Genomic DNA, 27481 nt, shown 5'->3' with positions numbered 1-27481 from the left:
TTATGTTGGCAGCTTGGGACAGCCTTGGGGGACAAAGTTTAGTCCCACATTGCTAGTTGGGAGAGAGTTGGAGTGGTTTATAAGGGCTGCTGTTCTAGTCATTTCAAGTGGGTGAGAATAGAAGGAGCCCTCGCGCACTACTCCTCCGCCCGCCCCGCCTCGCCTCGTAACGCACGCACGTCGCGTTTCGTGACTCGAGTTTGAGTTCGAGACACACTCAAGGAAGCCTAAATTTTTGCTTGGTGCACCAACTGTGTTGGGTACGTGTCGGCCTGCATGTGCATGCTCGCCGCGTGTCCCTGGCTTCCTACGCGTGGCAACGCGGTCGGGGCGGCTCTCCTCCCAGGCTATACAAGGAGACCGATCAGATCTGGAAAACAGTGCTCTTAGATCTCTCTCTCTCTCTCTCTCTCGCGAAGTTCCTTTTTTTGCGCTACTCTCTAGTCTTCCCCATCCCGGCGACTGCGTGCACATCCGTCCGGGAGAGCAGGCCTCCGAAACCCCGTCCGTTGAGATCCTGCACCGGGAGACGGGCGATAAGGTTTTTGGGGAGCGTCTCGGCGCGACTGCTCGCTGCTGTTCGTCTTCTTTATCGACGGTTCGGCTGCTTCATCGACGACTCTGACTACACCATGGGCGACATCAACAACTCCCATGGTGGTGGTGGTGGTGGTGCTGCTGGTGCGACCTTCCCGGTCGCGATGTACGTGCTTTTCCTCTCCTACCTTGCACTGCTACTTGTTCCATGTTCAGATCTGATGCATGTGCCTAGTCTGATGTGTGTGGTTAAGTATGCTTGTGCATCTGTAATCTTGCTTTCGGTAATTAAACTCACACGGAAATTGCCTAATAATCCAACAATCCAAAAACCTTATATGCATAGGCAAATTTCACCGTCATGTTTTGCTGCTGCGCTCAAACCGAGCCCGTTTACGGGTTCTCATTTCAAGAGATGGTAGAATAAAACCCTCTTGTGGCTCACTTCTATGGGCGTGCATCGAGTTGCGGAAGGTACTCCCAGAGGTCCGCTTACTCCTGACGAGGATAAAGTGTTCGGGGATGCCACCGTAATCTTTGTGGGTGCCGTTCTAAGTGTGCTTGGAGACAAGTTGGTTGATGCTTATCTGCACATTCGAAATGGGAAGGAACTGTGGGATGCACTGGACGCTAAGTTCGGTGCTGCCGATGCCGGAGGTGAACTGTATGCTATGGAGCAGTTCAATGACTGCAGAATGGTTGAGAACCGATCTGTGGTAGAACAGGCTCATGAGATACAGATCATGGCAAAGGAACTTGAGCTCCTCAAGTGTGTGCTACCGTACAAGTTTGTCGCGGGATGCATTGTCGCTAAGCTTCCCCCTTCATGGAGGAACTTTGCCACTTCCCTGAAACATCAGAGGCATGAGTTTTCTGTTGAGAATATCATGGGCTCTCTGGATGTTGAGGAGAAGGCGAGGGCAAAAGACAAACACACTGGAGGAACCGATGGACGTTCTGCTGTCAATATGGTGCAGAAAAATGCCCACAAGTCCAAGGGAAAGAACAAGGGAGTCTCCCAGACTACCAACTTCAAGAAGAAGGGGAAAACGGAGAAGAAAGATCCTTGCTGGCTATGTGGCGAGACATGCCATTGGGCTAATCGTTGTCCACAACGCAAAGGAAAGAAATGTCAGGCTGGACAGAACTCGAATTCTGTCAGCATGGTCATTGGCAACACAGAGGAAGGAACTATAGGGTATGGTAATATGTTACCTACTGTTCTTTCGGTGTTTCAGCCCACGGAATGGTGGGTTGATACAGGTGCCAATGTTCATGTATGTGTTGACATCTCCATGTTTACCTCTTACCAGGCCCGAGGTTCCTCAGTAATGATGGGGAATGGGTTACATGCTACTGTTCGTGGTGTTGGCACGGTAGATCTGAAGTTTACTTCAGGAAAGATCGTGCAACTGAAGAACGTGCTGCATGTCCCTTCTATCAAGAAGAATCTCGTTAGTGGCTTCCGTCTTATGAAAGATGGGTTTAAGTTGGTGTTTGAGTCCAATAAAGTTGTACTGTCTAAGTATGGAACTTTTGTTGGAAAGGGATATGAATGTGAGGGAATGTTTCGCTTCTATCTAGAAGACTTCTGTGATAATGTTGTGAACCATGTAAGCACTAGTGTTAATGAAACTAATGTTTGGCATTCACGACTTTGTCATGTTAATTTCGGTTGTATGACGCGGCTTGCTGATATGAGTTTTATTCCGAAATTCACCTTTGTCAAAGGCTCTAAGTGCCATGCTTGTGTGCAAGCAAAGCAGCCTCGCAAGCCTCACAAGCCTGCGAAGGAAAGAAACTTGGCACCACTAGAGCTCGTGCATTCAGATCTATGTGAGATGAATGGTGAGTTGACAAGAGGTGGAAAGAAATATTTCATGACTTTGATTGATGATTCCACTAGGTATTGTTATGTGTATATCCTGAAAACTAAAGATGAGGCTCTTGATTTCTTTAAAATCTATAAGGCTGAAGTTGAGAACCAACTTGAAAGAAAGATAAAAAGGGTTCGGTCCGATCGTGGTGGGGAGTACTTTTCTAATGAGTTCAATTTATTCTGTGCGGAACATGGTATAATCCATGAGAGGACGCCTCCCGATTCCCCACAATCCAATGGGATTGCGGAAAGGAAAAACCGTACTCTAACAGATTTGGTTAACGTCATGTTAGATGTTTAGGGTTTATCCAAGGAATGGTGGGGGGAGGCTATATTAACTTCGTGTCATGTCCTAAACCGTGTTCCAACCAAGAATAAAGAGATTACCCCTTATGAGGAATGGGAAAAGAAAAGACCAATACTCTCCTACCTACGAACTTGGGGCTGTTTGGCAAAAGTGAATTTGCCAATCACCAAAAAGCGAAAGCTTGGACCAAAAACCGTGGACTGTGTCTTTCTTGGCTATGCTGCCCATAGCATTGCTTATAGATTTCTTGTGGTGAAATCTGGAGTGGACGACATGAATGTTGGCACCATCTTTGAATCAAGAGATGCTACATTCTTTGAGGATATATTTCCTATGAGAGATATGCATGGCATGTCTAGTTGGGAATATGATCCAATACATGAAACTCCTATGGAGTCTGATGAGGAATCTGATGATGAGAGTTCAGATTCTGATGAAGATGATAATGAAGCTCCCACAAGGAGTAAGAGACAAAGGACTGCAAAGTCTTTTGGTAATGATTTCATTGTGTATCTTGTGGATGATACTCCCACTACCATTTCAGAAGCTCTCGCATCTCCTGATGCAGACTACTGGAAGGAAGCGGTTCAAAGCGAGATGGATTCCATCTTGGCTAATGGAACGTGGGAGTTAACCGAGCGTCCTTATGGGTGCAAACCTGTAGGATGTAAATGGGTATTTAAGAAGAAGCTTCGAGCTGATGGTACTATTGAGAAGTACAAAGCTCGGCTTGTAGCCAAAGGCTATACCCAAAAGGAAGGCGAAGATTTCTTCGATACTTACTCACCTGTGGCGAGATTGACCACCATTCGAGTACTACTGTCATTGGCTACCTCACACGGTCTTCTCGTTCATCAAATGGACGTTAAGACGGCTTTCCTAAATGGAGAGTTGGACGAGGAAATTTACATGGAACAGCCTGATGGTTTTGTACTAGAAGGTCAAGAAAGAAAGGTGTGTAAATTAAAGAAATCTTTGTATGGTCTCAAACAAGCACCCAAATAATGGCATGAGAAGTTTGAAAGAACTTTGACATCTGTGGGCTTTGTTGTTAATGAAGCCGACAAATGTGTGTATTACCGCCATGGTGGGGGTGAGGGAGTTATCCTATGCTTGTATGTGGATGACATACTAATTTTTGGGACAAGTCTCAAAGTGATTGAGGAGGTAAAAACCTTCTTATCTCAGTGCTTCGAGATGAAAGATCTTGGAGAAGCTGATGTTATATTGAACATCAATTTATTGAGAGATGAGAATAATGGGATTACACTTGTGCAATCTCATTATGTTGAGAAGGTGTTGAGCAGATTTGGCTATGCTGATTGCAAATCTTCTCTCACACCTTATGATCCTAGTATCTTGCTTCGAAAGAATGAAAAGGCAACTAGAGATCAATTGAGATACTCTCAAATCATTGGTTCACTCATGTATTTAGCTTGCGCTACGAGGCCTGATATCTCGTTTGCTGTGTGCAAACTTAGCCGGTTTGTGGCCAACCCGGGAGATGATCATTGGCATGCTCTTGAGAGAGTGATGCGCTATCTAAAGGGAACCATGAGTTATGGAATTCATTATACCGGGTATCCAAGAGGACTTGAAGGGTATAGTGATTCCAATTGGATTTCTGATGCTAAAATGAAAGCTACAAGTGGATATGTTTTCACTCTTGGTGGTGGCGCTGTTTCCTGGAAGTCTTGCAAGCAGACCATCTTAACGAGGTCAACTATGGAAGCAGAACTCACAGTATTAGATACAGCTACTGTCGAAGCGGAATGGCTTCGTGAGCTCTTGATGGACTTGCCTATGGTTGAAAAACCAATACCGGCCATCCTCATGAACTGTGATAATCAAACTGTGATTATCAAAGTGAAAAGTTCTAAGGATAATATGAAAAGTTCCAAACATATCAAGAGGAGATCGAAGTCTGTCGAAACTGAAGAACTCCAGAGTGATAGCATTGGATTATGTCCAAAGTGCTAAAAATCTGGCAGATCCTTTCACAAAAGGACTATCAAGAAACATGATAGACCTTGCATCGAGGGAGATGGGTTTGAGACCCACTTGAGTTGCCGAGGGGGTAACCCAACCTATGTGATCGGAAATTCCGTGAAGTAGGACCTGGGAAAACAAACCGGAGCAACTGAGTTGAGAGAAAATTTAATACTCCCACTCCGCTGCAGATGCAATTCTCTCATAGCTACTGTAAGGCAGGTTGACAATGTCTTAATGTGTTCTGAGCGGCTCTTGATGAGCGAAGACGTCGTCCTACAGGGCGATCTTTTGAAGAACACACCTATATGAGTGACACTACTGGTCATAGTGTGGGAGATTTGGGTGAATCTCTAGTAAGCTTATGAAGGGCCGAGGAGTATGACTTATAAGCTCCACCCGAGGGGAAGGCTATGGTAGCCTAGTACCGTGCCGGCATTGAGCGAAACTTGTTGCATAAAGACTGACAATTCAAGGCATAGTTCATTGTTCAGTTGTAGTCAAGCGTAGCACCTTGCCTAGGTGGAAGTTCAATTTAACAGTCTCCACTGAAGTGCAGGTATATTAAACAGTGAATGGAACTAATGTGTCATCTGATGTGCATATGAGATCTGGTGGGGGATTGTTGAATGTAGATGGGCTGCAGCCCAGTAAGGCAGCCCATATAATCTACAATTCCTGAAATCTCAAGGCCCATCACGTTGGCAGCTTCGGACAGCCTTGGGGGACAAAGTTTAGTCCCACATTGCTAGTTGGGAGAGAGTTGGAGTGGTTTATAAGGGCTGCTGTTCTAGTCATTCCAAGTGAGTGAGAATAGAAGGAGCCCTCGCGCACTCCTCCTCCTCCGCCCGCCCCGCCTCGCCTCGTTCGAGACACACTCAAGGAAGCCTAAATTTTTGCTTGGTGCACCAACTGTGTTGGGTACGTGTCGGCCTGCATGTGCATGCTCGCCGCGTGTCCCTGGCTTCCTACGCGTGGCAACACGGTCGGGGCGGCTCTCCTTCCAGGCTATACAAGGAGACCGATCAGATCTGGAAAACAGTGCTCTTAGATCTCTCTCTCGCGAAGTTCCTTTTGCTGCGCTACTCTCTAGTCTTCCCCATCCCGACGACTGCGTGCACAGCCGTCCGGGAGAGCAGGCCTCCGAAACCCCGTCCGTTGAGATCCTGCACCGGGAGACGGGCGATAAGGTTTTTGGGGAGCGTCTCAGCGCGACTGCTCGCTGCTGTTCGTCTTCTTCATCGACGGTTCGGCTGCTTCATCGACGACTCCGACTACACCATGGGCGACATCAACAACTCCCATGGTGGTGGTGGTGGTGCTGCTGGTGCGACCTTCCCGGTCGCGATGTACGTGCTTTTCCTCTCCTACCTTGCACTGCTACTTGTTCCATGTTCAGATCTGATGCACGTGCCTAGTCTGATGTGCGTGGTTAAGTATGCTTGTGCATCTGTAATCTTGCTTTCGGTAATTAAACTCACACGGAAATTGCCTAATAATCCAACAAATAATGCATACTAACATTCCAATAGGCTCATGTTTAGTAGGTGCGAATTTAGTAGAGCACGACCTAGTTCATATAAAGTATTACAACCGGATAAGTAATAAAGGGAATAAAATCAAACTATGAACTTTGAGCTGCACATGCCTGATCCTATCCCTCACTACCAACAATTGGAGTTGTATTTTGACAACAAAAGAACACGGCACCTACCTAATCCCACCAATCACCACCAGCAATTGGAGCTGGAATCAAAAACAAATGAACAACGTGAATAGATACCACTTCATGGTGTCCTTCTCGGTGACCTTCTCGTGTCTACAACTGTATCAATGCCTGGTAGTCTTGGGTCATGTTCATATTGGGTGTACATGATAGCTCCTTAAAAAAGAATATGCGAACATCAAGACTCGGATGCTTCAAGCAGGTATGGACTCTTATGCAAACCAAAGAGTGCAGAGAAACCAGATGTCAATGCCCAATGCAAGAACATTTTTTCCACAAGGAAACCTTTAGCAATTTCATCAGAAACTCATCCTGGGATATATAATGTAAAAGTAAGATCTTTTGGCATCTTAACATCAAATAACTTTATTCATATACAAAGATGTGAACGTATGAGGTATGTAGTCTATGTACAATATAATAAGTTCGTTAGTTGTATATAGTCTTTCCAAAGGAAAAAAACAAGAAATAAGATCAAATTTGATTGCAAAAAACTTGGGCCAGAATCAGTATAGCTTGTACGCCTCGTTTATGTTCCCCTACAAACTATGCCCAGAGATGTTTGAGTGAATCAGTAGAATGACCATTTTCAAAAAAAAAAACCCAATAGGAAAATTTACACAACACATATATCATTCCAATTACACCATAATCAGCTAGCTAGCATCCCTGTTCATGCCTTCATTCAGTTACCTGTCCTCGTGGATGATGGAGGTGAACAACAGTGACGTAGTAGCCTATGTGCAATACCAGGTGTGGACCCTGGAAGCCTATTGTATTGATGAACCAACATGGCTGCTTCCCGCCCTTTCACATCTACCATGGACGAGGAGATGGAGATGCAGGAGATGGCAGCCGTGCCGTCGCCGGTAAGTTGCACCACCGGTGGCGACACCCATGGACTCCCATGGATTGCAGATGGATGCACGCAGAGGATTCGACAGTGCGTCCACCCTGTGTATTAGCCATCCTCCGCACCAATGGCGCGCTTCACACAGCCGCATCTGCCTTCGACGTGGACCAACTGCTTCTGCGGATTATGTGGCACGGCATGGGGCAAGGATAGTGAACTTTGCATCTTCGGCGTGAAGACACAACAGCAGATGGTTTGTCAAGACTTGATGCAACCGTCGATGGTAGCAAGAAACATAGATAACACTGCCATAGCAACCCAGGAAAACTAAATCATAAGCACTGGAAAAATATCTCATACAGAAAGGGTACATAGAAAAAGAAGGGCATACAAATTACAGTTAGCACATTATGATTATGATTTTTTCATATAAAAGTATGCATGCAAATAAGTTGAAAACTTAAAACCGAATAACGACTTTTGGCATGCAGATTCTGTAATTAACAAAAAGATAAAGTGGGTCCATGATTAAATTTCCAATATACCCTCTACGCATGGAAACTTAACCCTGTTTATCTGCTACCAGCTAGCTTGCTTATGGCCAGCATGTCCTAGATTTGATTCCAACTACCAAATAGTAAGATATAAAAGTATAAAAATAAGTTGTTTGGAAAGGAGAGTTACCTTCATAACAAGTGTCTTGAGAAGCAAGGGATTTAGGAGTACCAGCTAGCTGTAGAGAAAACCCACGCTTGTCATCTTCTATTTTTGAAACTGGGTGATATAGGAGCTCGTTATATCTCAGACTTGTTTATGAAAACACATAAGTTAATCAAGTAAAATGAAATGGAAAATGAAATCTCTGGTGAGAAAGAGAGAGAGCGTCATATTGTTGATCTCAGGCCAAACAAATTTTATTACCCGCTGGTGATACTGCAGTTATAATCGTGCGCGGGGATCGCTACCGCATGAGCGCAGCTCCATCGCTGCATCTGAGATCATGAGTATCGATCGGCTGATTCTGTAGATCGGGGTCGGATTTCCGGAAGGAGTAGGTCGTCCGGCTTGGAGGTGCTTGGATGCTTGCTGGAGATGGACCAGATTTGGAGTAGACCGGACCACGAGCTGGAAGTCATCCGGCCAAGAGGCGACGCTTCACTTGGCGTTCGGGAGTCCGACAGCGCTACGTATTAAGGGAAACGACAGCGGGAGTGCGGCTTTGGTGAGGAGGCGGGATTGGCGACGGAGGGCCGCTCGGTGCTAGGGGCCGTGCGGTGGGCCTTGCGGTGGCAAAACAGCTTTGATGAAAATGCATTCCATCGGATGGGCCTTGCGGTGGCAGTCTGCACGTAAATTCGACAAACGACATGTCCAATAACTGAAACCGTTTCGAGAGGTAAGAAGAGAAGCTCGAGAAGCACCTATTTTCGTGCTTTTTCACGTATGAAGGTAAACGAGTGGCTTTGGCAAAAGCCCAACGTGCAACAATGCCCTTTGGTTCGTTTGTGGGTACTTATTTTTGTGGAAAGCCCTAAAAGCTAAAACAATATAGGTGCTTATTCGGTTTATGTTTCTTATCTAATCTTCATTTCATCTTTTGTTGCCCTTGTTCCCAGCTTACTGTAAAATTTGTGAACATGGTTTTTGAAATACAATATATACTCCGTGCTTTCTGAAGATTAAGCTCAAAATCAATGATCCTTTGATGCCTACTAAAAGCAAAAAAGAAATATTTTATTTATATAGTTCCCCGTAGCCATTAGTCGCAGCATATGCCAAATATATACATACATACAGTTGTGTCTAAGTTTTAGGGTTTAGCTAATCAGTAAATCTGAATGGAAGTGTACTCCCAATCTTTTTTTTAATCAATCTTAACAATCTACTAGGAAGTATGCGGCGCGGCGCACGCCGCGCCCGTGCTGTCTACGGTGTTGGAGAAAGATTTTATTGTTGATGGATTTTACTGTTTGAGGAGGAACGCTTATGGTGGTATGAGAGACATATTATAGATGAGTTTAAGAAAGAAGAGATTGCTTGTGGATGATTTGTTTATATGATTTTATTTGTTTATAAAAGGTTCTCCTGTGAGGCGAAGTTGCACGTAAGATTCCCATGTATTACGGGCATGTCGTAGATAGTAAATATATTGATGCAACCCTCCATGCTATTGTTTATCATTGCTAGACTATACCTGAAAAATTAATACTGCAAAAAAAATATGATTAGTTATAAAAAAAGTATGCTAACTTTGAGTCCCTAAATACTTCCTTCGTCCATAAGAAGATGTCACAGATAAGTGTATAAATACACCTAAATTTAGATAAACTTGCGAAATTCTTTGACAGACATAGGAAGTACTTTTTTAGGTAAAGAAATTACTTTTTTAAGGGCATAAAGAAATTACTTATCTTTTCTTTAGCAGAAGAAAAAAATACCAAGGAAGGGCTCATGTTCGGTCCAAAAAAGGTTACCTTATTGTACAATTTTATTGGCTCGGCATTATTGATGGGGTGGGCCGTGTTACACACTTTGGCCTGCCATAATGCTTGCCGTAATGTTTCGTACCTCCATATTTTTCTATACCGGACAATGATTGACTGAAGGACTGGACTAGGCAGCGGCGCCGCATAATTTTCATCCCGTGCGACGCATCTGCTCCTTTTAATTCGGTTCGAACGGCCCACTATTCAACTGCGCGCAGCTAATGGAAAAAAAAACGTGTCGTCACTCCTTCATTCTCTTCGTCCTTGGGCTGTGGTCCTGAAAAAGCCAAACTACCTTTTTCTATGCCCGAGCATGGACAAGTCAAAAGAAAAAAGCAAACTGCTCCTGCCAGATAAATTGAGAGATTTCCTTATATGACACTAGTCCTAAAATATGATGCCTTATGTGACACTCTCAAGTTTTTGCTTCCTTCTATGGCCACTTATGTAAAATTTATGCCTCATATGACACTCTAGTGTATATTTTGAGCTAACGGTGTGAACTTTCCACATACAAAGTCAGTTCTGCCCCTGGTGCAATGTGTGGCAAAAGTTCATGTGACAATAAGAGAAACAATTGTTTAACTATATAAATAAACTAATTATAACTGAAACGATAATTCAAAAATCGATAGAACCTCCCCTGTATTTTGATGCCATATCCCCTGCACACAGTTTATATATATATAATCGATTGAACAAATCTCAACAAGTGACATAAGCAACCAGATTCACACATAAGTCACAAATAGTTCACATAAGTCAAGGCTAAAAGACTTCCAAAACAACCCTCACATCACAGGAACTCCAAAATAACCATTACATCATCAATGGAAGGGCATAGAAGCATATGAAAATTACAAGCAGAGCCTTCTTTTACTTCTTGTGCTCATAGCAGGGCTAGGAGGGTTAAACTTTCTGCTCCTTGTGCCCATTGCTGGGCTATCAAGTGGCCGCGCCTCCAGATCCGCCGTCGGCCGCCTCCAGGGCCGCCGCGCCGCCTCGTTCTCCGTGCACGATGTGTCAGGCGTGCACGATTGAGTCGAACGGGAAATAAGAAACAAGGGTATTTTGGTCCAGCTGAGCAAAAAGTAACGGAACAAATTAACGGAACCGACGGTAGTGTCATGTAAGGCATAAATTTTATACAACAAATCATATGAGGAAGCAAAAAGTTGATAGTGTCATATAAGGCATCAAATTTAAGACTAGTGTCATATAAGGAATTCTCTCAGATAAATTTCACATACTGGTAAAGTGGTAAGAGCATCTCCACTCGTCTCCCCACAGAGCCCCCCACGGCCACTTTTTTTCATCCGGACGGCGAAAAACGGCCCAGTCAGGCCCCCGGTTCCTCGTTTTGGTCCGGATTTGAGCCTATTTTCGTCCGGACTCCCCATGCCATCCTCGGTTTCCCGGGGGTCTCCCGGGGACTCCGGATGAAGCTAAACCAACCGTCCACGCCCACATGTCTCCTCTTTCGTCCGGATTCCCCGAGCCATCCTCTTTTTCCCCGAGAAACGCCGCTTGGGGAGTACACGACTGGGAAACTACTCCTCCCCACGCAAAATCTTCCTCCAATCCGGACGAAAATTTCGCCGGATTTGGGCGTGGGGAGCGCCAACGAGTGGGGATGCTCTAAGCCCAAGGTGAAGCTACCGGGATAAATTCATTAGGCTCCTAATTAATCGGGTAATTAGTCTCATTTAAACTTGGCAATCGCTCGGAATTAATCTGGCAGTTAGAATCTTGGTACGGATTAGTACCACTAATTAATCTGGTAATCGCTCGGAATTAATCTGGTAGTAGTAAAATATGGCAACTACTACTCCGTATCTGGCAATTAACACGAATTATTTGGTCAGTTACTGCTAATTAATCTGTCAATTAAAGATGGGGCATAATCACACGTCTCCTCTCGCAGCTTGCGCATAGCTCTGGTAGCTCCATCTTCAACCTCTCTGATTTCTAGTGCTCGGCGCCTGTAACCTCCTATAATGTGTGCTCGGCGTCCTCCAGCGCTGCTTCGTGCTCGGCGGCGGCGGCGGCGACGGCTTCCAGCGTGGCGACGCGCTCGGTGGCGGCGACGCCCTCACCCGCTGGGTCGGCGACGGTGGCCTCCCCAAGCAGCTCCGTGCTCGGCGCCGGCGTCGACCTGCCCTGCTGTGTCGGCAACGACGGCTTGCCGCGCGGCTCTCCATGGTCGGCAGCGGCGTCGACCTGCCCCGCTGTGTCGGAAACGGCGGCCTCCCGCGCGGCTCCATGGTCAGCAGCAGCGACGACCTCACCCGCTGCGTCGGTGACGGCGGCCTCCCCACGTGGCTCCGTGCTCGGTCAGGATGCAAATGGACGCGGACGTCCGTGGAGTCTGCTTGTCCGTGTCCGTCAAAATAGTTAGGGCATCTCCAACCGCGCGACCCAAACGGACGCGCTGGGCCGTCCGTTTTGGGCCGTTTGGGTCGCCGCCCGGACACGCGGACAGCGCCCCGCGTCCGCGTGTCCGTTTGGGTCGCGCGCTGCGCCCAACGCGCGGACGCATCGCATAAACCGGAGAAAAATGAAAACAAAAAAAGAGGCAAATTTAAACTAAATTTCATTGAACATATGCCCTATTTTAGGCAAATTTAGTACATAGCCCTATTTTGGGCAAATAAAACTAACAAAAGAAGCCCCTATATGGGCTTTTAAATTTAAACTAAAATATAAACAGAAAATAAAAAACCCTCTATTAGGGTTTGGTCGGCGGCGCGGTGGCCGCCGGTGCGCCGCCTAGCCCCTGTGGGCGTCGTCGGCGGACGTCGTCGAGGTCCCCGGGCGGCGAGGCACCGTTGTGGCTCGACCGCGCCGGGGGCTGCGGCGAGGAGACCACAGGCCTCCTCCCACGGCGAGTGGGGGTCCGAGCCACCCGCGCCGCCCGGAGGCGCTGCTGCCTCTCTGCCCGCCGGCGGCGGCGCCTCGCTCGGCGCCGCCTCCTCCGGCGGCGGCACCTCTCCTCCCCGGCGGCGCTGCTGCTCCTCGGCGTGGCGCCCGGCCTCGTCGGCGCGGCGCACGGCCTCCTCCCGCCGCGCCGCCTCCTCCTCCTCCTCCCGTCGCGCCCGAGGGCACAGGAGTAGAGCTCCCGACCCTCCGCGTCCTCCACCTCCCGCCGCGCCGCCTCCTCCATTTCGGAGGTGCGAATGGCCGCATGGAGTTGCGGCCATTTCGCCTCCTCCTCCGCCGCCGAGATGATGAGGGCGGCGCGGAGGTCCTGGGTCCTCCTCCGAGGACTCGGGCTTGGGCTCGAGCAGCGGCGGCGGCGGTTGCGGCAATGCCGCGCCGCCGCGGCGGCCTCTCCGATGTGGAGGCCGCCTCGGTTTCCGCACGATGGTCGCAGCGCCGGCGGTCGCCGCCGCCGCCGCTCGCCTCGTCATCGTTGGCTCCGGCGAAAACCCGCCGGGGCCATGGCGGCGGTTTCGCTGCGGGAGTGGAGTGGGAGGAGTGGAGGGCCGATCCCCTCCAGTCCCCATTTAATAGACTCCCCTGGTCACCGACGGGTGGGCCCAAGGGAGACGAGGCGACCAGCGCGCGGACGCGAGCGGACGGCGCGTGCCATCCGCGGCCACGCAAACCTAGCCCAGATTTGGGCCGGGTTTGCGTCGTTCCGGACGCTGCGGCCGTCCGCTTTTGCGGTGCGTCCCCGCGTTGGGCCGGCTTTTTTGTCCGTTTCGACCCATCCGGACGCGCGGGCGCGGGATGGGTCGCGCGGTTGGAGATGCCCTTAAACGACGTCACGGACGGGCCGTGTATTTTATACGGACTCACGGACAGCGTCCGCAGAGCCTGCCAGGTCCATCTGTCCTGCGAAAAAAAAACAGGAAGAACGAAACAGCAGTATCTCCACTTTTCCATTCCCTCGATAGGACACGGCGGCACGTCATTCGCCACCGCTGGGCCGGCGCCCCGCTCCTCGCCGCTAGCCTGCGCCCAGCTCGTCGCCGCCCTCCGCCCTCCACACTCCTCCCCTCCTCCCAGTGCCTCCCCTCTACCTTAGGTAGGAGCTCATCGTAGGGTCTGAGAAGGTCTCCGCCGCCGAGGACCTGGCCGCCGGCCGCCGGCCGCCGGCCACCGCCCGACCCCCGCTCGGCAAGGGAGTGCGGCGGCATCGGCGTCAACCTAGAGGGCAAGGAGCAGGTCGGATTCCTCCCCTTGTTGCAATCTCGTGCCCTACCTGAAAATAATTGTTTGTGAGAGCTGAATAAAATACAGTGCACAAGAGAGTGGTGGGATGAGTTAGAGTGGGATGATGAGGAAGTCAAGGCATTTCAGTTTCGACTACTACGTTATATTCATCCGGAATTTCATATTTTGTCATCTCCTCTATTGTGTGGTAGAGATTTGCACTAAATTCAGAGATTGATGTTTGCCCTCCTCTGATGGGTGGCCCACGATCTAAGTACTGATGCTCCTCAGATCACATTATGTAGTTCAGAGATGTCTTATTTTCCCCGTTTGTATATGCTTGTAGAACTGCATGATGTGCAGTTAAGTAGTGTTGTAATTTTCCATAGTCATTGTAGTTGGAATGGTCATGTGCAGTTAAGTTAGTAAGCTAATACGAGTAGCCTGCCTCCACAACGCCAACCAGGTTTAGAGCTGTTACAGTTCTTTGCACCCCAAATTTGATTTGGGCACTGATATGTGGATTGGATGACCGAAAATGCATACCCAGCCTACATCCTCCTGTGTTGTCTACTGATCTTTGGTGATGTTTGATTGAACCACTACAACTAGATTTGAGGTACTAGGGGGACAGATGTGATAGAGGTTGCAAGTTGATAAGTTTGTGATGCTAGCTCTCTGTAAATACTTGCTAATTCTTATTTATTTTAAAAAGTTTGTCCAATTGCTGCTCTCTTCCCCAATCCGGGGGAGGAATCTTGCTGAGGAGGAGATCATGAATCCAGCGGGACAGGTCTGTTTCTTCCCCCATCGATAATGTGAAAGATGCTGCCATAATCTTGTTGCTCTGAACTTTTTTTGGCTGCTCATGATATCATGTTGCTTCTCAAGTAGACAGACACTTAATATTTCCACTCCTCGTGCAAGATTTATCATCTATAGTGGAATATGATTAGATGAGTCTGAATTGGTCCGTGAGTTATTCCCCATTTTACACACATGGGGTTTTCATCTTTTATTTGCAGTAGGCTGCTTAAGGTTTTGTTTGAAGTTACCTGCTTGAACATGACTGTGCCATGATCTTCTAATTTAGAATCAATTATCTCTGGTGGCAAATCTTGAAATGCAATAACAGGAGTGTCCGACTGTCCGAGTGTGGCACTATGGTGTAGTGATATTCGGTAGTCGAGCTTATAAGTCAGTAGTTCACTGTTAGATTACCCTATATCCATGCAATTTGATCTGTAGCTATCTTGATCATACTTAATCTAGTTACGTTGACAGAATTTCAAACCTTACCATTGTACTAATAGACCTGCCTTATTTAAGACAGCTGCAAAGGTCGTCCACATTATTGTGAGGCCGGAATAATGATGCTGCGAAGTTAGTTTGTTGAAGCTACAAGTCTATCGGCGGAGCTTCAAAGGCGGCCACCGTTGTCAGCTGCAAAGGTGGGCTAGCATTGCTGCAAGGCTTGCCGATGATGCTGCAAACAAGCTGTTTCGATGACGGTGGTCGCAGCTCACGGCGATGGGCGGCGCTGATCGCGGCCATGGGCGAAGGTTGCTGCAGCTCAGGTGGATATACAGCGCCAAGGGCCCTGCCTCTGATTCATGCCGGATTCGTCGTGCAACTGCAAGGAGGAGGGATAGCAAATAACATGTGCAGTACGGTGGATAATTTGACGACGATCATAATATGGAGCAATGGGTTGTATGAATATGGAATATTTGTTCTGGACATGATTGTACAAAGTGTATTACAATGAGAAGTCGCAGTGTGTACAAGCTATCTAGTGTCTGTGTACAAGCTAGTACCTAGAAAAACGTGGGACGTAGCGCTGTCAACTGGATACGCGGGGAGCAAAAACACTCTGTATGCAACAAGCTAAATAGCTAGTACGATGTCCGCGTCCGACCGGCGGATGTCCGCGGATATGCCAACTTATTAACGCGGACTCCACGGACAAGGGAATTAGCTAACGCGGCTTATGCGATTAATGGAGCGGATGTCACGGACGTGTCCAGCTGCATCCTGAGTGCTCGGCGGCGGCGACGACCTCCCCCGCTGTGTCGGCAACGGCGGCCTCCCGAGCGGCTCCGTTCTCGGCGGCTACGGTGGCCTGCTACTCTCTACCTTCTTTGACGCTGGTTCCCGTCGGGTTCCACTGAGAACTGGGAAGTGATGTGTGGTCAGAGGGCACTCGGGAATTAGGATAAGGCGGCTCCTCTCTTCCGGAGAGTGATGCTTTTTTTTCCGTCGCACGGGGAGCCTCGCCATGCGGCGCTTATGTGTAGAATTTCCCTTGACTGAAACATCCAGAGGAAACCCTTGATAGATCGATCGATCCATCTAGTTAACCCTGCATCACAGAGCGCTCTCGCGCCGCTCCCGCGAGCGGCCGGGAGCCCGTGGCGGCGCCCCTCCCCGAGCCCCCCTTCCCCTTCCCCTCCGTCTCGCCGCCGCCAGAGGGCGTCGCCGGGCAAAGCCCCGGGGGCGCCGGCGGCGGCGGGGCCCCTTCCCCTCGCGCGGTGGTGGCGGCGCGGGCCACCCACGGCCGGTGAGGGCGCCACGCTAGGCGTCGGGCGCGGCGGCGCGGATCCTCGGCGTCGGCGTGGAGACGGCGCGTCCCCGGCGTGCTCGTGGCGGCGGTCGCACTGGCGGAGCGGCCGGCGGCTCCGGCGGCTGCTGGTTTCGAGCGGCGCGAGCTCCTCTCTCGGCGGGCTCAGGAGGAAGATCGTGGTCGCCCCGTCGGCGTGCTGGTGCCCCCCTTGGCTGGCGACGACCCTGTGTGCCGCCCCAGGCTGGGATCTGGCGCCTCACGGGCCGGGCAGGGGCCCGGGCCCCTTCTGAGCCCAGATCCAGCCCCGATTCGGTCGGGATCTACGTTTCGGTGGGTGCGTGCAGTGGTCAGGTGCGGAGTGCTGCGTTGGTTGCAAGCTTGGCCGGCGGCGGTGGCCTGCCGGTGTTGGTGAGGGTGCTTGGAGGCGTGTTGGCTTTCCCACGGACCGGCAGGGGCCTGGTGCCATGCGAAGCCATCGCCTTTCGTCCAGATCTGGTGTTGCCGGCAGCCACGGGGGCTGTTGGTATACCGATCCTCCAGAAGGGCTCTCTCCAGTCAGGTTCGATGCATCCAGGCAGGGGGTCCGGTGTTCTCGCTGCGAAGGTCTACTCGTTCTCTTCCTTTTCTCCGTTGAGCTCTGAGCTGGGACGCCGGGGCGGCGGCCCTGGAAGGTGGGAGTCATGTTGGTTGGCGGGCGAGCCAATGACTCTGGTGCTGGCTGGTTACCACGGCCGTGAGGGCGGCGTGGTGGTCGGCGAGTCGAGTGCTGTGGGGTGTAGTTGGTGGTGATGTTGCCAAAGGGAAACCTTTGCCCCTCGGGCCACGGCGGCGGCGTTCGCGGACGGCGTTCCCTTGTTGAAGGCGCCGTGAGGCCAATATCCGATCCTCTACTGCGTCCGGGTGAAAACCCAAGATCCTCGGATCGGGCGGTGGCGGCACTCCGGTGTCGTGCTCTTCTTGAAGACACCGTCTTGGAGCCCATAGCGCGAGGCTCACCGAAGGTTGTGACAAAGGTGATTCTTCGGCGATCTTCGGCAAGGCTTGCTCCGCGCCCCTCCCTTGTCGAGCTTCCTTGGCGCTGCTCTTCGGTTTGCGAGCAATGTGGGTCGGTCCCCGGTGGTGGTCGGCTTCCGGTGGCATTTCTGCGACGGAGGAGTTTGGTTGAGGCGCGCGTGAAAATGGCTCGCTCTCGAGTGAGCTCCGGCCCGACACTGTAGACTCCTGTTCTTCTCCGAGTCCTCGTAGATGCTTTGGCTGAGCCTTTTGGTTGTGCTTCCGGTTGTAGCTTCTTCGGTAGTTCGTGTGGGTGTGTGGTGTCCTTTGTAAGCTGGGTTCAGCACTTTGTATCGTTCTCGCCGTTGTTGGCTTTGTTAATTCAAAGTCCGGCACTTGAGTGCCTTTTATCTAAAAAAAAAAACACCCAGAGGAAAAGTGAATGAGGAAAAAGAGAGTGGGAAGTCTGGAGCAGAGGATAAGCCAAAGACAGAGGAAGTAGGAGGATGCTCTCCGCGCCGTTGCAAAATCCAACAATAATAGATCAGAGTGGAGGCAGGACGGAGTTGTAGAATCGGCGCATGGCCAGACCCAGCTCTAGCTGTCGCGGGAGAAGGCAAAGGCGGCGAGTGCGTGGCTGCGCCAGACGCAAGAGGAGCGCCGAGCACGCTGATTGGTCTCGTTCCGACACGCTGCCGCTGGTGTGGCGCCGATGTGTAGGCACCGAGTTGTAGAGCCGAGCTGCTGGGGAGGGCGAGGTCGGCGACCAGGACCTGGGAAGAGCGGGGGATCGAGTTTTCTTCGGTCGCCGCGTCGCCGGCCCAGCCAGCAAGTTCGCGGGCAAGGGGGAACTGGCGGGCGGCAGGAGTGGGAGAAGTTCGATTTTGACGGTGTATGTGGTGGTGGATTTCTACCTTCGGCCAAGATTCGGCACAATGGCTGGTATATGCAACTTAATCTTGGTATGCTGTTCTTTTCCTCCCTAGCATACGTAAGTGCCTGGAGTTCTCAGTTTCATTCTCGTTTTGAGTATCATGCCTAGCTCTGATCTCTGCTTATGTAAATATGCTGAAACAAAAATAGCAAAAAGCATCCCAAATTTAGATGAGCGTGTGTTAAGATATGGCTGTTGTGTAATTTGTCCTCTAATAATTTGGCTACATCAGCTGTGTGGTTCAAATCTAAGTGGACGAACAGAAGCCTCTCGGGTTTTCTTCACATTAATTTTCACATACTGTGTTTAGTCTCTATGCACTAAATCTTTTAGGAAGAAAACCTCATAATATAACGAACACAGACAAAAGGAAGTACTTTTCCAGTTTTCCTACAACTACATTAGCATTACTACACAAACGCTTATACAACAACGCAAAGAGTCGATCAATTTAGTAAAAGCTGCAGTAACCGAACCAAACCAACATGGTTTCATTTATTTAGCAAAAACGGAGCAGTATAGAAAAAGGATAGTACGACTGGATGTTGTGTGGATTTCTATATCATATATAAACAATTAAATAGATAGATTATTGGTATATTTATACTTCGTTGCATGCAGTTTCTTTGTGAGTGAAGTAGATTCTGGTTGGAGTGCCTCGGCCTAGTAAGCAAATGTGATTTCCATGGATACAATTTTTTCATAAGGAAGGCAGCTTCTTGTTTTAGCAAACAGAGTCATATAGGAACAGAGTAGCGTAACTGAGGTGATTATACATGGATAGGTAGGTACCTAGTTTTACAGAATACTAAAAGAAATGTACACAGGTTTACAATGCCATTGCATTCTTCTTCTTCTTCTTCTTCTTCTTCTTCTGATAATTGGGATTGATGGAACAAAAGTTTCAAACGAAATTGCTTCTTCATTGGTTCTGCTCTCGCTTTTGTTGTCTTTGTCTAGGGTGGGCTGATCTAATGGAGTTTGCCATCTGATTGGGGGAAAAGAACAGAGCTGTGTTACTATATTGCGACGATTCCTGTAATTTGTCCTGTAGGTATATATCTGGAGTGCTTATGTGGCAAACGATGCTGTTTGTTTTTTGGAGGGAATAGCTCCTTGTTGACTTTTTTTTTTTATCATGCATTGCACTGTGAAGGGTAGGCAGCTCAAAAGTTGATTATATAGTTGTGATCAGTTACACTCTTGTAGGACCGCTAATTTTAGATAGGTACCTATTCTTAGTCGACTGGGTAGCTCCTGATTTTTCCTCTTCTTGGCTGGTGTTATAGAAGTGAGGTGTGGTAGGTGAACCGTGGAGAAGAACAGAAGCACCAAGCCGGAAAGGGAGATCTGTTAGTCGTGCCGCCGCTGGCTGGAGCACGGGGTGCCACCGAAGCTCGAACCGCACCACCGCACGGGCTCAAGATGAAGCTGCGGGTAGTGATGTAGCACGGGACGCCACCGAAGCTCGAACCGCACCACCGCACGGGCTCAAGATGAAGCTGCGGGTAGTGCTGGAGCGGGAGAGCGCCGCCACGCTGGCTGGGCCTCGGAGAGCCTCTACGTGCTGTGGCGGGGGGCGTTGCTTATTTTTTCAATGAGCTAGGGGGCAGCATATAGTTACATTGAATAGAGAACAACAAAAGCTGAGTCGGGCTGATCTGCTATTAATTGGTATGATTCTCTTGCCTAAATTATTAAGAGCATGTTTCCTTTGTTTGCGGTGTGTATATTATCTTGTCCAACGGAGTTCTATGGTTCCTCGTTTCCTTTTTAAGGTCGTCTAAAGGAAACTAGCGAGACAGATTATAACATATATATTTATCAGCACATCGGTTCACAAATTTAAACAACATCTATGCTAACAAAAAATAATTCTAAGTATAGCTTTTTTTAGCATGAAAAGCTGGAAACTTATCACAGTTGTTCAATATCTTGGTATAAATCTGTAGCAGTACTTTCCTTCGAATCTTTTGTCGAGATATTTGTTTAGCCAAGGACTAAATCTAAAAAATAATGATCATTGTTCTGGAGATACTATGGTAAATGCAAAATTCAGAAGTTGTGCCGACCTATGCAACTTGAAAAGTATTGCTGAAAATTTTCTGTGATGAATAACCTACTGTAAATTGTTGCAGTGATGCAGGTCTGGCTGGAAACCAGCAGCGTCAATCTCCAAGAGGAGCGCAGAGGAGAGGCGGTAGAGGTTCTTTGGCAGGCTGTCGGTGTTTTGGTGATCGAGGCTGATGCGGCACCCGAACTTGCCGAGCATGTGGTACTTCCAGTGGGCGAACTCCTGGGTCCGTCGTCCTCTCCAAGGTTCAATGAAATACCTGCAGGTATAAGTTTTTATATGTCTTAAGTCAAATAAATTACCTGAGCCTTCCGAACATCTTATGAAAATAAAGGGAAATGCACCTGCAATTTTGGGTCATGCTAAATATAACTTCTTTGTGTGTAGATCAGATAAACTGTAGTAGTATGTAAGAATAAGGGAACCCAAAAGTAATACATGTCTAGACTGGTCATTCGAGCAATGCCTAAGGCAAGAACACAGGTAAACATGCAATATTTCCAGTATGTTCATATTTGACACCTAAAATAATACGAATGGCTCATTATATTAGACCTTGCAGAAACTGCTCAGTTAACACATCTGTAAATAAGAAACAGAAAATTTGTTTGAAAGCAACACCTATAATAAAGAAAAAGATCCCATGCAGAAAATTGTTGTCTTATTTGTATGATCAATTGTTTACTCAAGAAAGACCTAACCAGTCAATCACATTGAAGATAGATAAATAGCTTTACTTTTTATCATTGTGCATACTCTCAGTTATACCTAAAACAAACTGAATCAAAGTGAAACCAGGCAATTTAAAACTGTTAAAATATAGCCAACCCAAATCACTTTGCATATCTGAATCTGCAAAGCAGGAGCACTGGCAATGCATAATACCCAAAGTCTAGGTGAGCAACAATACAATGAAACATAGGTAAAAAAATGCAGTACAAAGGTCTTATTCTAAAGCTAGAAAGCAAGAAATGATCATATAAGAAGAAAACATGAATGCACGTCACGCCGGGGGGTGGGGAACATTAGAACACAGTTCAGAACATCTTATCATGCAAACTATAACACATGCACATCTCCCAGTTTACGAAGTGCAGTGTGCAAACGCCTATACTGATGTTTGTATGTATCTTTACACTGAACATAAGTTTCTTGTTTCCTACTTGTCTGAACACAGATAAGTTGACATTAGGACCTGCTATTAGATTGGTGTTTTCAGAAGAAAAAACACATGTCCTTCAGTTGCCTACTTGTCTGAACATAGATAATTTGACATTAGGACCTGCAATTAGATTGCTATTTCAGAAGAAAAAAAACATGTCCTTTGCTGGGGTGCAAAACCTGGAAAGATTGAGGCGACATATACCTCTATTGAAGAGGCCGCTGCCTGACTATTGGCTTAAAACTTCATGGCATCAAGCAGATTGATTTTGCACCACCGATATCACTTACAGTGGTGGAAAACTCAAATGCCGTGAAAATGGCAGCCGCAAGGTGACATGTGCCACCTCACCCCTGTAGTCCAATCAGTGCGAGCAATGGCGAGGAGCAACCTGCGACAGTGGTTGAGTATGATTTTTCCGACAACCTAGATGGCGGCGTCGTGAACCAAGAAGTTGTGGGGCTCAGGTTGGAGCTACAAGAACAAACAAAGAAGAATAAGTTAGAAATTAAAACATCGCTAAGAAAACCAAATGAACTAAAAATTAACATCACCTGATGCGGATGGAATTCGGATGGAAGAACAACCGGGATGAGTACACCTCTCTAACCAGGCGAAGCGGAAAATAGAGAAGGTGGCGAGGATGACAATCTAGGCCGTGGCTAAGCGGCTGAGTGGGAATCTCAATCGCTCCAATGCTGGAGAGGCTAGAGCGGCCGGTCAGAGGACGAAGCAGCCAAGCACCGCTTCTTGAACAATATCATGGGCACTCTGGTCATCGTCTAGATTGTTTCCAGGTCTAGATGGTTTCCAGGCCATGTTGCCTGATGAAGAAGGAAGACCATCCATGATGAGAACACATCACCGAACCAGACAAAGAAATCTGTGAAGAAAATAAAATGATCAGTTGGAGAAAATGGTGAAGGCATGTACTGGTACGATCAAGAAGGAACACGCCTAAGAAGGAGAACCCGACCTTCCCTTACCTCCGGCCCAACCACCAATCCTTATGACGGCAGGCGGCGGCAGAATTCATTCTTTTTACTGCATAAACAAATCTAACAAAAGAGGAAGATGGAGAGGTGTGAAATCGCAGACACACCCATTTACCATCCCCGTCGCCTCCTTGCTCTAAATAAAAAGCTTTTGCCTCTCACAGCCTCACTCTTATCCCCATTCACTTCCTCTGTCTCCCCCACCGCCGGCGACCGAATCTCGGTTCCCTGCCTCCCCGCCGGTGGCCTCGACAACCACATTCTCCTTACAGTTTCTGCAGGCGACCGGAGACCAGGCAGCCCAGGTGGAAGGTCAGGTGACCAAGCGCTGGGGGCAAACAGAGGTGGAGCCGCGGCAGCGGCCACCGACACCGGCGTTCGATGCCTCTGCGCCAGACTCCGCTCCTCCATCCACGATGTGCTTCCCGCCACCAGTGAGCCCCCTCCCCATCAGGACAAGGTCGCTCACCCCAACGGCAAGTGTCGCCGTGCATAAAAAAACCAGCCATGCGCTCGCCCCACCATTCTTGTCGATCTCACCCCTTTGATTTTCCCGCTCTGATTCCATGGTCTATCGCCGCGAGCACCAAGGAGTTAATCGAGGCTAGCAAAGGAGGCGCGGGAGAAGGGCTAGGACTGCTGCTTCGCTGACGTACTGCCAATGCGAGTCGGCGGTAGCTTCCTGCACCGGCAGCCAGATAATATTCCTCTCGGGTGCTTCGTTGCTCACTGATAAGGTTAGACCATCTTCATCAGACTCCCACAAAATCGTGTGAACAATCATGTCAGTCCAGGGCAGCGTAACAAGACAATATAATGAGGATATCTGTTTTGTTGCAATGCATTTTCTCACAGCAATTTCCGAGATAGATGTTTATGTAAGAACAGGATGGTAGCAATATGCTAATTGAATCTATGCAAATCAATTAGAAGCTGCAATTAGCATATTGCTACCATCCTGTTGATTGATTTGCTGGACAATAAAATTGATTTGCTGGAAACGACAAGTCAAAACATCATGTGTTTAACTTTCACAGGAGCTCATTAAATAATATTTCTAATCCACATCATGTGTTTAGGCATCTGAAATTTTCAACATCATAGTTTTGGACTTATTTTACTTAACGTTTAGATTTGAGCTTCGCCTCTAAATCAGAGCACTTCGCATAGAGAAAGTACCAAGTCAAAACAGTGAGATAATGACCTCAGAAACATGGTATAAATAAAGTTAAACGGACCTCTACAGAAGCAGCCCTCGATGCAGCATCAGCACGTTGCTCTTGGACCTCTTTTTTTAGTTCAGCCCCAGCTCCATTTCATATGAAATGAAACTTTACAGTGTTCATTTTAGGGAAAGTAAAAACAAGGCCAGGCCCCGCACACAGCTAAGGTTCATAGCGAACATAAAAAGTAGAGAGATGGCAGAGGATGATCATCATGAAACAGAGCCTCGCCCGAATGAAACATCTAAAACAAAGAACCAAGTCTGCATAACAGAAAAACAGGGGAAACTAGTTCTGCTTGTGTTGACCAGTGCAACAATATAGAAGAATCTAGCGCTCAGCCATAAACAGGCTCCTTCCCGCGACGATGCTGAGAAGCTGCGGCTGCCTCATCTTCATCATCCTTGCCACCATAATCACCCGAGCTGCTAGATGGGCTGACCTGAGACTCAATCTCATCATCACGAGTAGTCCTATTCTGACGATATGGATGAAGAAGCCGAATTTCTTGCATCTCAATACTACCTCTGTCCTGCAGAAAGCCATGAGTATCGGCTTCGGCTTCGGCTTCCGCTTCCGCCTGGCGCTTCTTCTTATCACGGTGAGTGCAGTAACATGCAGTGAAACCACCGAGGAGTATGAAAGAAAAGACTGCGATGTACACATACATCCTAACAGTAATCCCCTTCCTGCCTGCAAAAGAAAGAATATAGAATATGAGTGAAATCTAGCATTCTAGCAGTATCCAACCTAGATTGCTTTCCTAGACCAAGCTGAAGAAATTCGCTTGTTATCCTTCAGAGAAAGATGGTTCAGAAGAGAACTTAAAAACAAGAGTATATTATGTTAATTCTGAACAAGCAGATACCAACATTTTAATACAAAATAAATATTTTTTTTAGGTTCGTTTGTCTTCCTTTCCACCTAGTGAGCTGACCAGCCTTGATATTTGAGTTTCTGTTTCAAGCATCATTCCTACCAGCCATGGGGGATTTGCATTCGTGGGAAAGACAAGAAATCTGTCTTATGACAAGATTGAAAAAAGGTCACATAAATAACTCAGGCCCACCCTCGTTGCCAGGTGCAATGAGGCTCTGAGCTGCGCTTGGCTTGGAAATAAAAATGTTTCTCAATTGAGTGAAAATACCATATAAGACTTCCTTTTTAGGACCAATCAACTTTCAGTTGCAACTAATCCCATCTCCTCATGCAATCCGACTATTCTGATCTATTATTTTGTGATTAACTTAAATAGTTTCCAAATGGAAACCTGATCCTATCTGACTTAAGAAACCAATTGTATCCTTAAGAGGTACTAAACATGTGTCAAACATGGGCTTCTAACAAAATCTTCTATCATAATGCCATCCAACTCGACTTCTTACTGTTGTGCAATTATGCAAGTTGTAGTTAGTGGACTTTCTTTGGTCCCTGGGGCAGAGACATGTGCACTATAAGGAGGGTATCATGTCCACTAGCTTTAGATAACAGTTTGTCCTAAACTAGAAATCTTTAACAGTGGTAGAAACCCTGCACCATCATCCATGAAGTCCCCGTTGGAGGATCATATGGTTACTGCACTATACCTGGACTTGAAATCTTAGTTACTAGAAATTTAAATTTGTTACCCTCATCATTTTTTATCATAAACGTGAGAACCAGTTCCTATAGACTTGTTAGCTGAATCTCATTGCTTGGTTCGATTATCTCCAGGAAATTCTCTGATGCAACTTGATGACCTCACCTTAAACATTTTGCTTGTTTTGCAGCTTGTAAAACTACGTCGATCTCCCACTGTCGATGATATTCTAAAGAAGTATTTGGAGCATCGGATAAACAAGGATAACAAGTCACTAATCTATGTTATGAATTCTGGTTTATTTCCCTTTTCTGCCACAAGTGAATTTATGACTGTGTAATATTTTACTGGAATTGTGAGGTCCCTTGAACTTGCAATCTTTTATTATTATGCAACAACATAACCGCATAATGTTAAAGTATCAGTGCTGTATTAATTGATGATTCAGTTAGTATTAGAAAATGCCATTTTCATACACAGTGTTGGATATAATATTTGGTTGGATTAGTTTTGATGGTATAAAAGTAAGCATATTTCTAGTTTCTACATTACATACCAACTAACTTGGTGGCTACCCCTAAATTCTCCATAAGATACAGAGACCTGTTTTTTTTTTTGCTTGCGATGCATGCATGCACATGCTTGGGATGGTAACAATTTATAAGGCTTTCTCATCCCATTTGGACATTTCATGTGTCATGTGCTGTGCAATGCGGCGTCTACAGATTTCTTGGCTAAAAGAGGATTGACACGCACCTTCATGTTTGGATGCAGTGAAGCAGTTGAACTGCCCACGGCGCTGGCCGCAGAAGCCACCGGCTTGCTCGCAGGATCGGCACGGCCCTCCAGCCGCCGGCGCCCAGGTGAGTTCGAACCCTGCTCTGAGCGCCAGCAGGACGTCGTCGCCTATGCCCAGCACCGGCATGGTGACGACCTCCTGGCAGAGCCGGGCCTGCTCGTGCGGAGGTAGCCAACCGTCGGGGATGTAGAAGGAGAAGGTAACGTTGTGCCGGTCCAACAGACACGGGATGAGGTGCCCGCGGGAGACCCCTCTGAACGTGAACGTGCAGTTGAGGAGGAAGCTCACGTTTGTGTTCCTCGCCGTGAGCGACAGGGGCGGCGGCGAGCCCGGCAGGAGGTGGAGGCTTCGGCCGGCGACGTCCGGGCACGTGGCGTTTAGGAGGGCGATGTCGAAGGCGGATATTGCCGGTGTACTGCCGTAGCTGATGCTGGTGATCCCGTACTCGCCCGACGGCAGGCGGAGCACGGGCGTGCCGTGGCGGCACTCCAACCCGAAGCCAGTGTAGCCGCAATGCGCGCCCGTGTCGTTGCCGACCCAGAAGGGGTAGCGGACAGCGACGTTCCCGCAGGCATAGTTGGGGCAGCCTGCCGGCGCAGGGGAGGAAGCCACGCCGGCGATCGGCAGCAGCAGGAGGAGGAAGGTGAGTGGCGGCATAGTTGTGTTGGAGTGTTCGGTCACGTGGCCGTGGACAGGGGAGGCACCTCCCAATTCAACTTGACAAAGCCAGTATATATCGGCCTCGACCACGGCCAAATGCGTTGCATTTTCCGTGAGTAACTAACTGGCAAACGCATTGCTTGTGCAAATTACCTAACTTCGCATGCGTTCTGGTGCTGGTTTCGCAAGCACAGCACTACCTAGCTTCGCATGCGCAACACATTCTCAGAATTCATTTTCCCTACCAAACTAGTATCAGGTATATGTGTAAACGGACTTCAATTTTTTGTATATTGCTTTGATGTACTGCAGCTACCTATATATCCGGCACAAATACAAAAGATGGGACAAAAAGAAAAGAAAAGAAAAGAAAACTGTGTTGCCAGTGTATGCATATATTGTGGATTTTATTGTGAAGCATACTTATCAGAAATGAAAAGAATGGATGCTCGCTGAATTATTTTAAATTGAAGTTAGGAACTTTACGATAAAATTGGGCCCAGCATCCAGGGATTAGTACGATCCTCTGACATATATGAACATGCTGTTGAATGGTAGAAGGAA

The 27481-nt window shown here is 48.0% G+C and overlaps 1 protein-coding gene and 1 long non-coding RNA gene across 2 annotated transcripts; one reads left to right on the top strand and one right to left on the bottom strand.

Annotated features, from left to right (window-relative positions):
- Positions 1–13521: 13521 nt before the first annotated feature.
- LOC127300160 (uncharacterized) lies at positions 13522–15706 on the top strand. Its single transcript, XR_007850961.2, has 2 exons — positions 13522–13947; positions 14651–15706. It is a non-coding gene; the product is annotated as an uncharacterized lncRNA (long non-coding RNA).
- Positions 15707–25871: 10165 nt separating this feature from the next.
- On the bottom strand, positions 25872–26914 carry LOC127300158 (uncharacterized). The gene is made up of 2 exons (XM_071820925.1): positions 26215–26914; positions 25872–25885 (listed from the first exon to the last, which is right to left on the bottom strand). The coding sequence occupies exons 1-2, from the start codon at positions 26912–26914 to the stop codon at positions 25872–25874; spliced, it is 714 nt and encodes a 237-aa protein (XP_071677026.1).
- Positions 26915–27481: the final 567 nt, after the last annotated feature.

The sequence above is a fragment of the Lolium perenne genome, chromosome 5 (assembly GCF_019359855.2).
Source record: "Lolium perenne isolate Kyuss_39 chromosome 5, Kyuss_2.0, whole genome shotgun sequence".
Lineage (NCBI taxonomy): Eukaryota > Viridiplantae > Streptophyta > Magnoliopsida > Poales > Poaceae > Lolium > Lolium perenne.
This window is presented reverse-complemented; position numbering and strand designations above follow the sequence as displayed.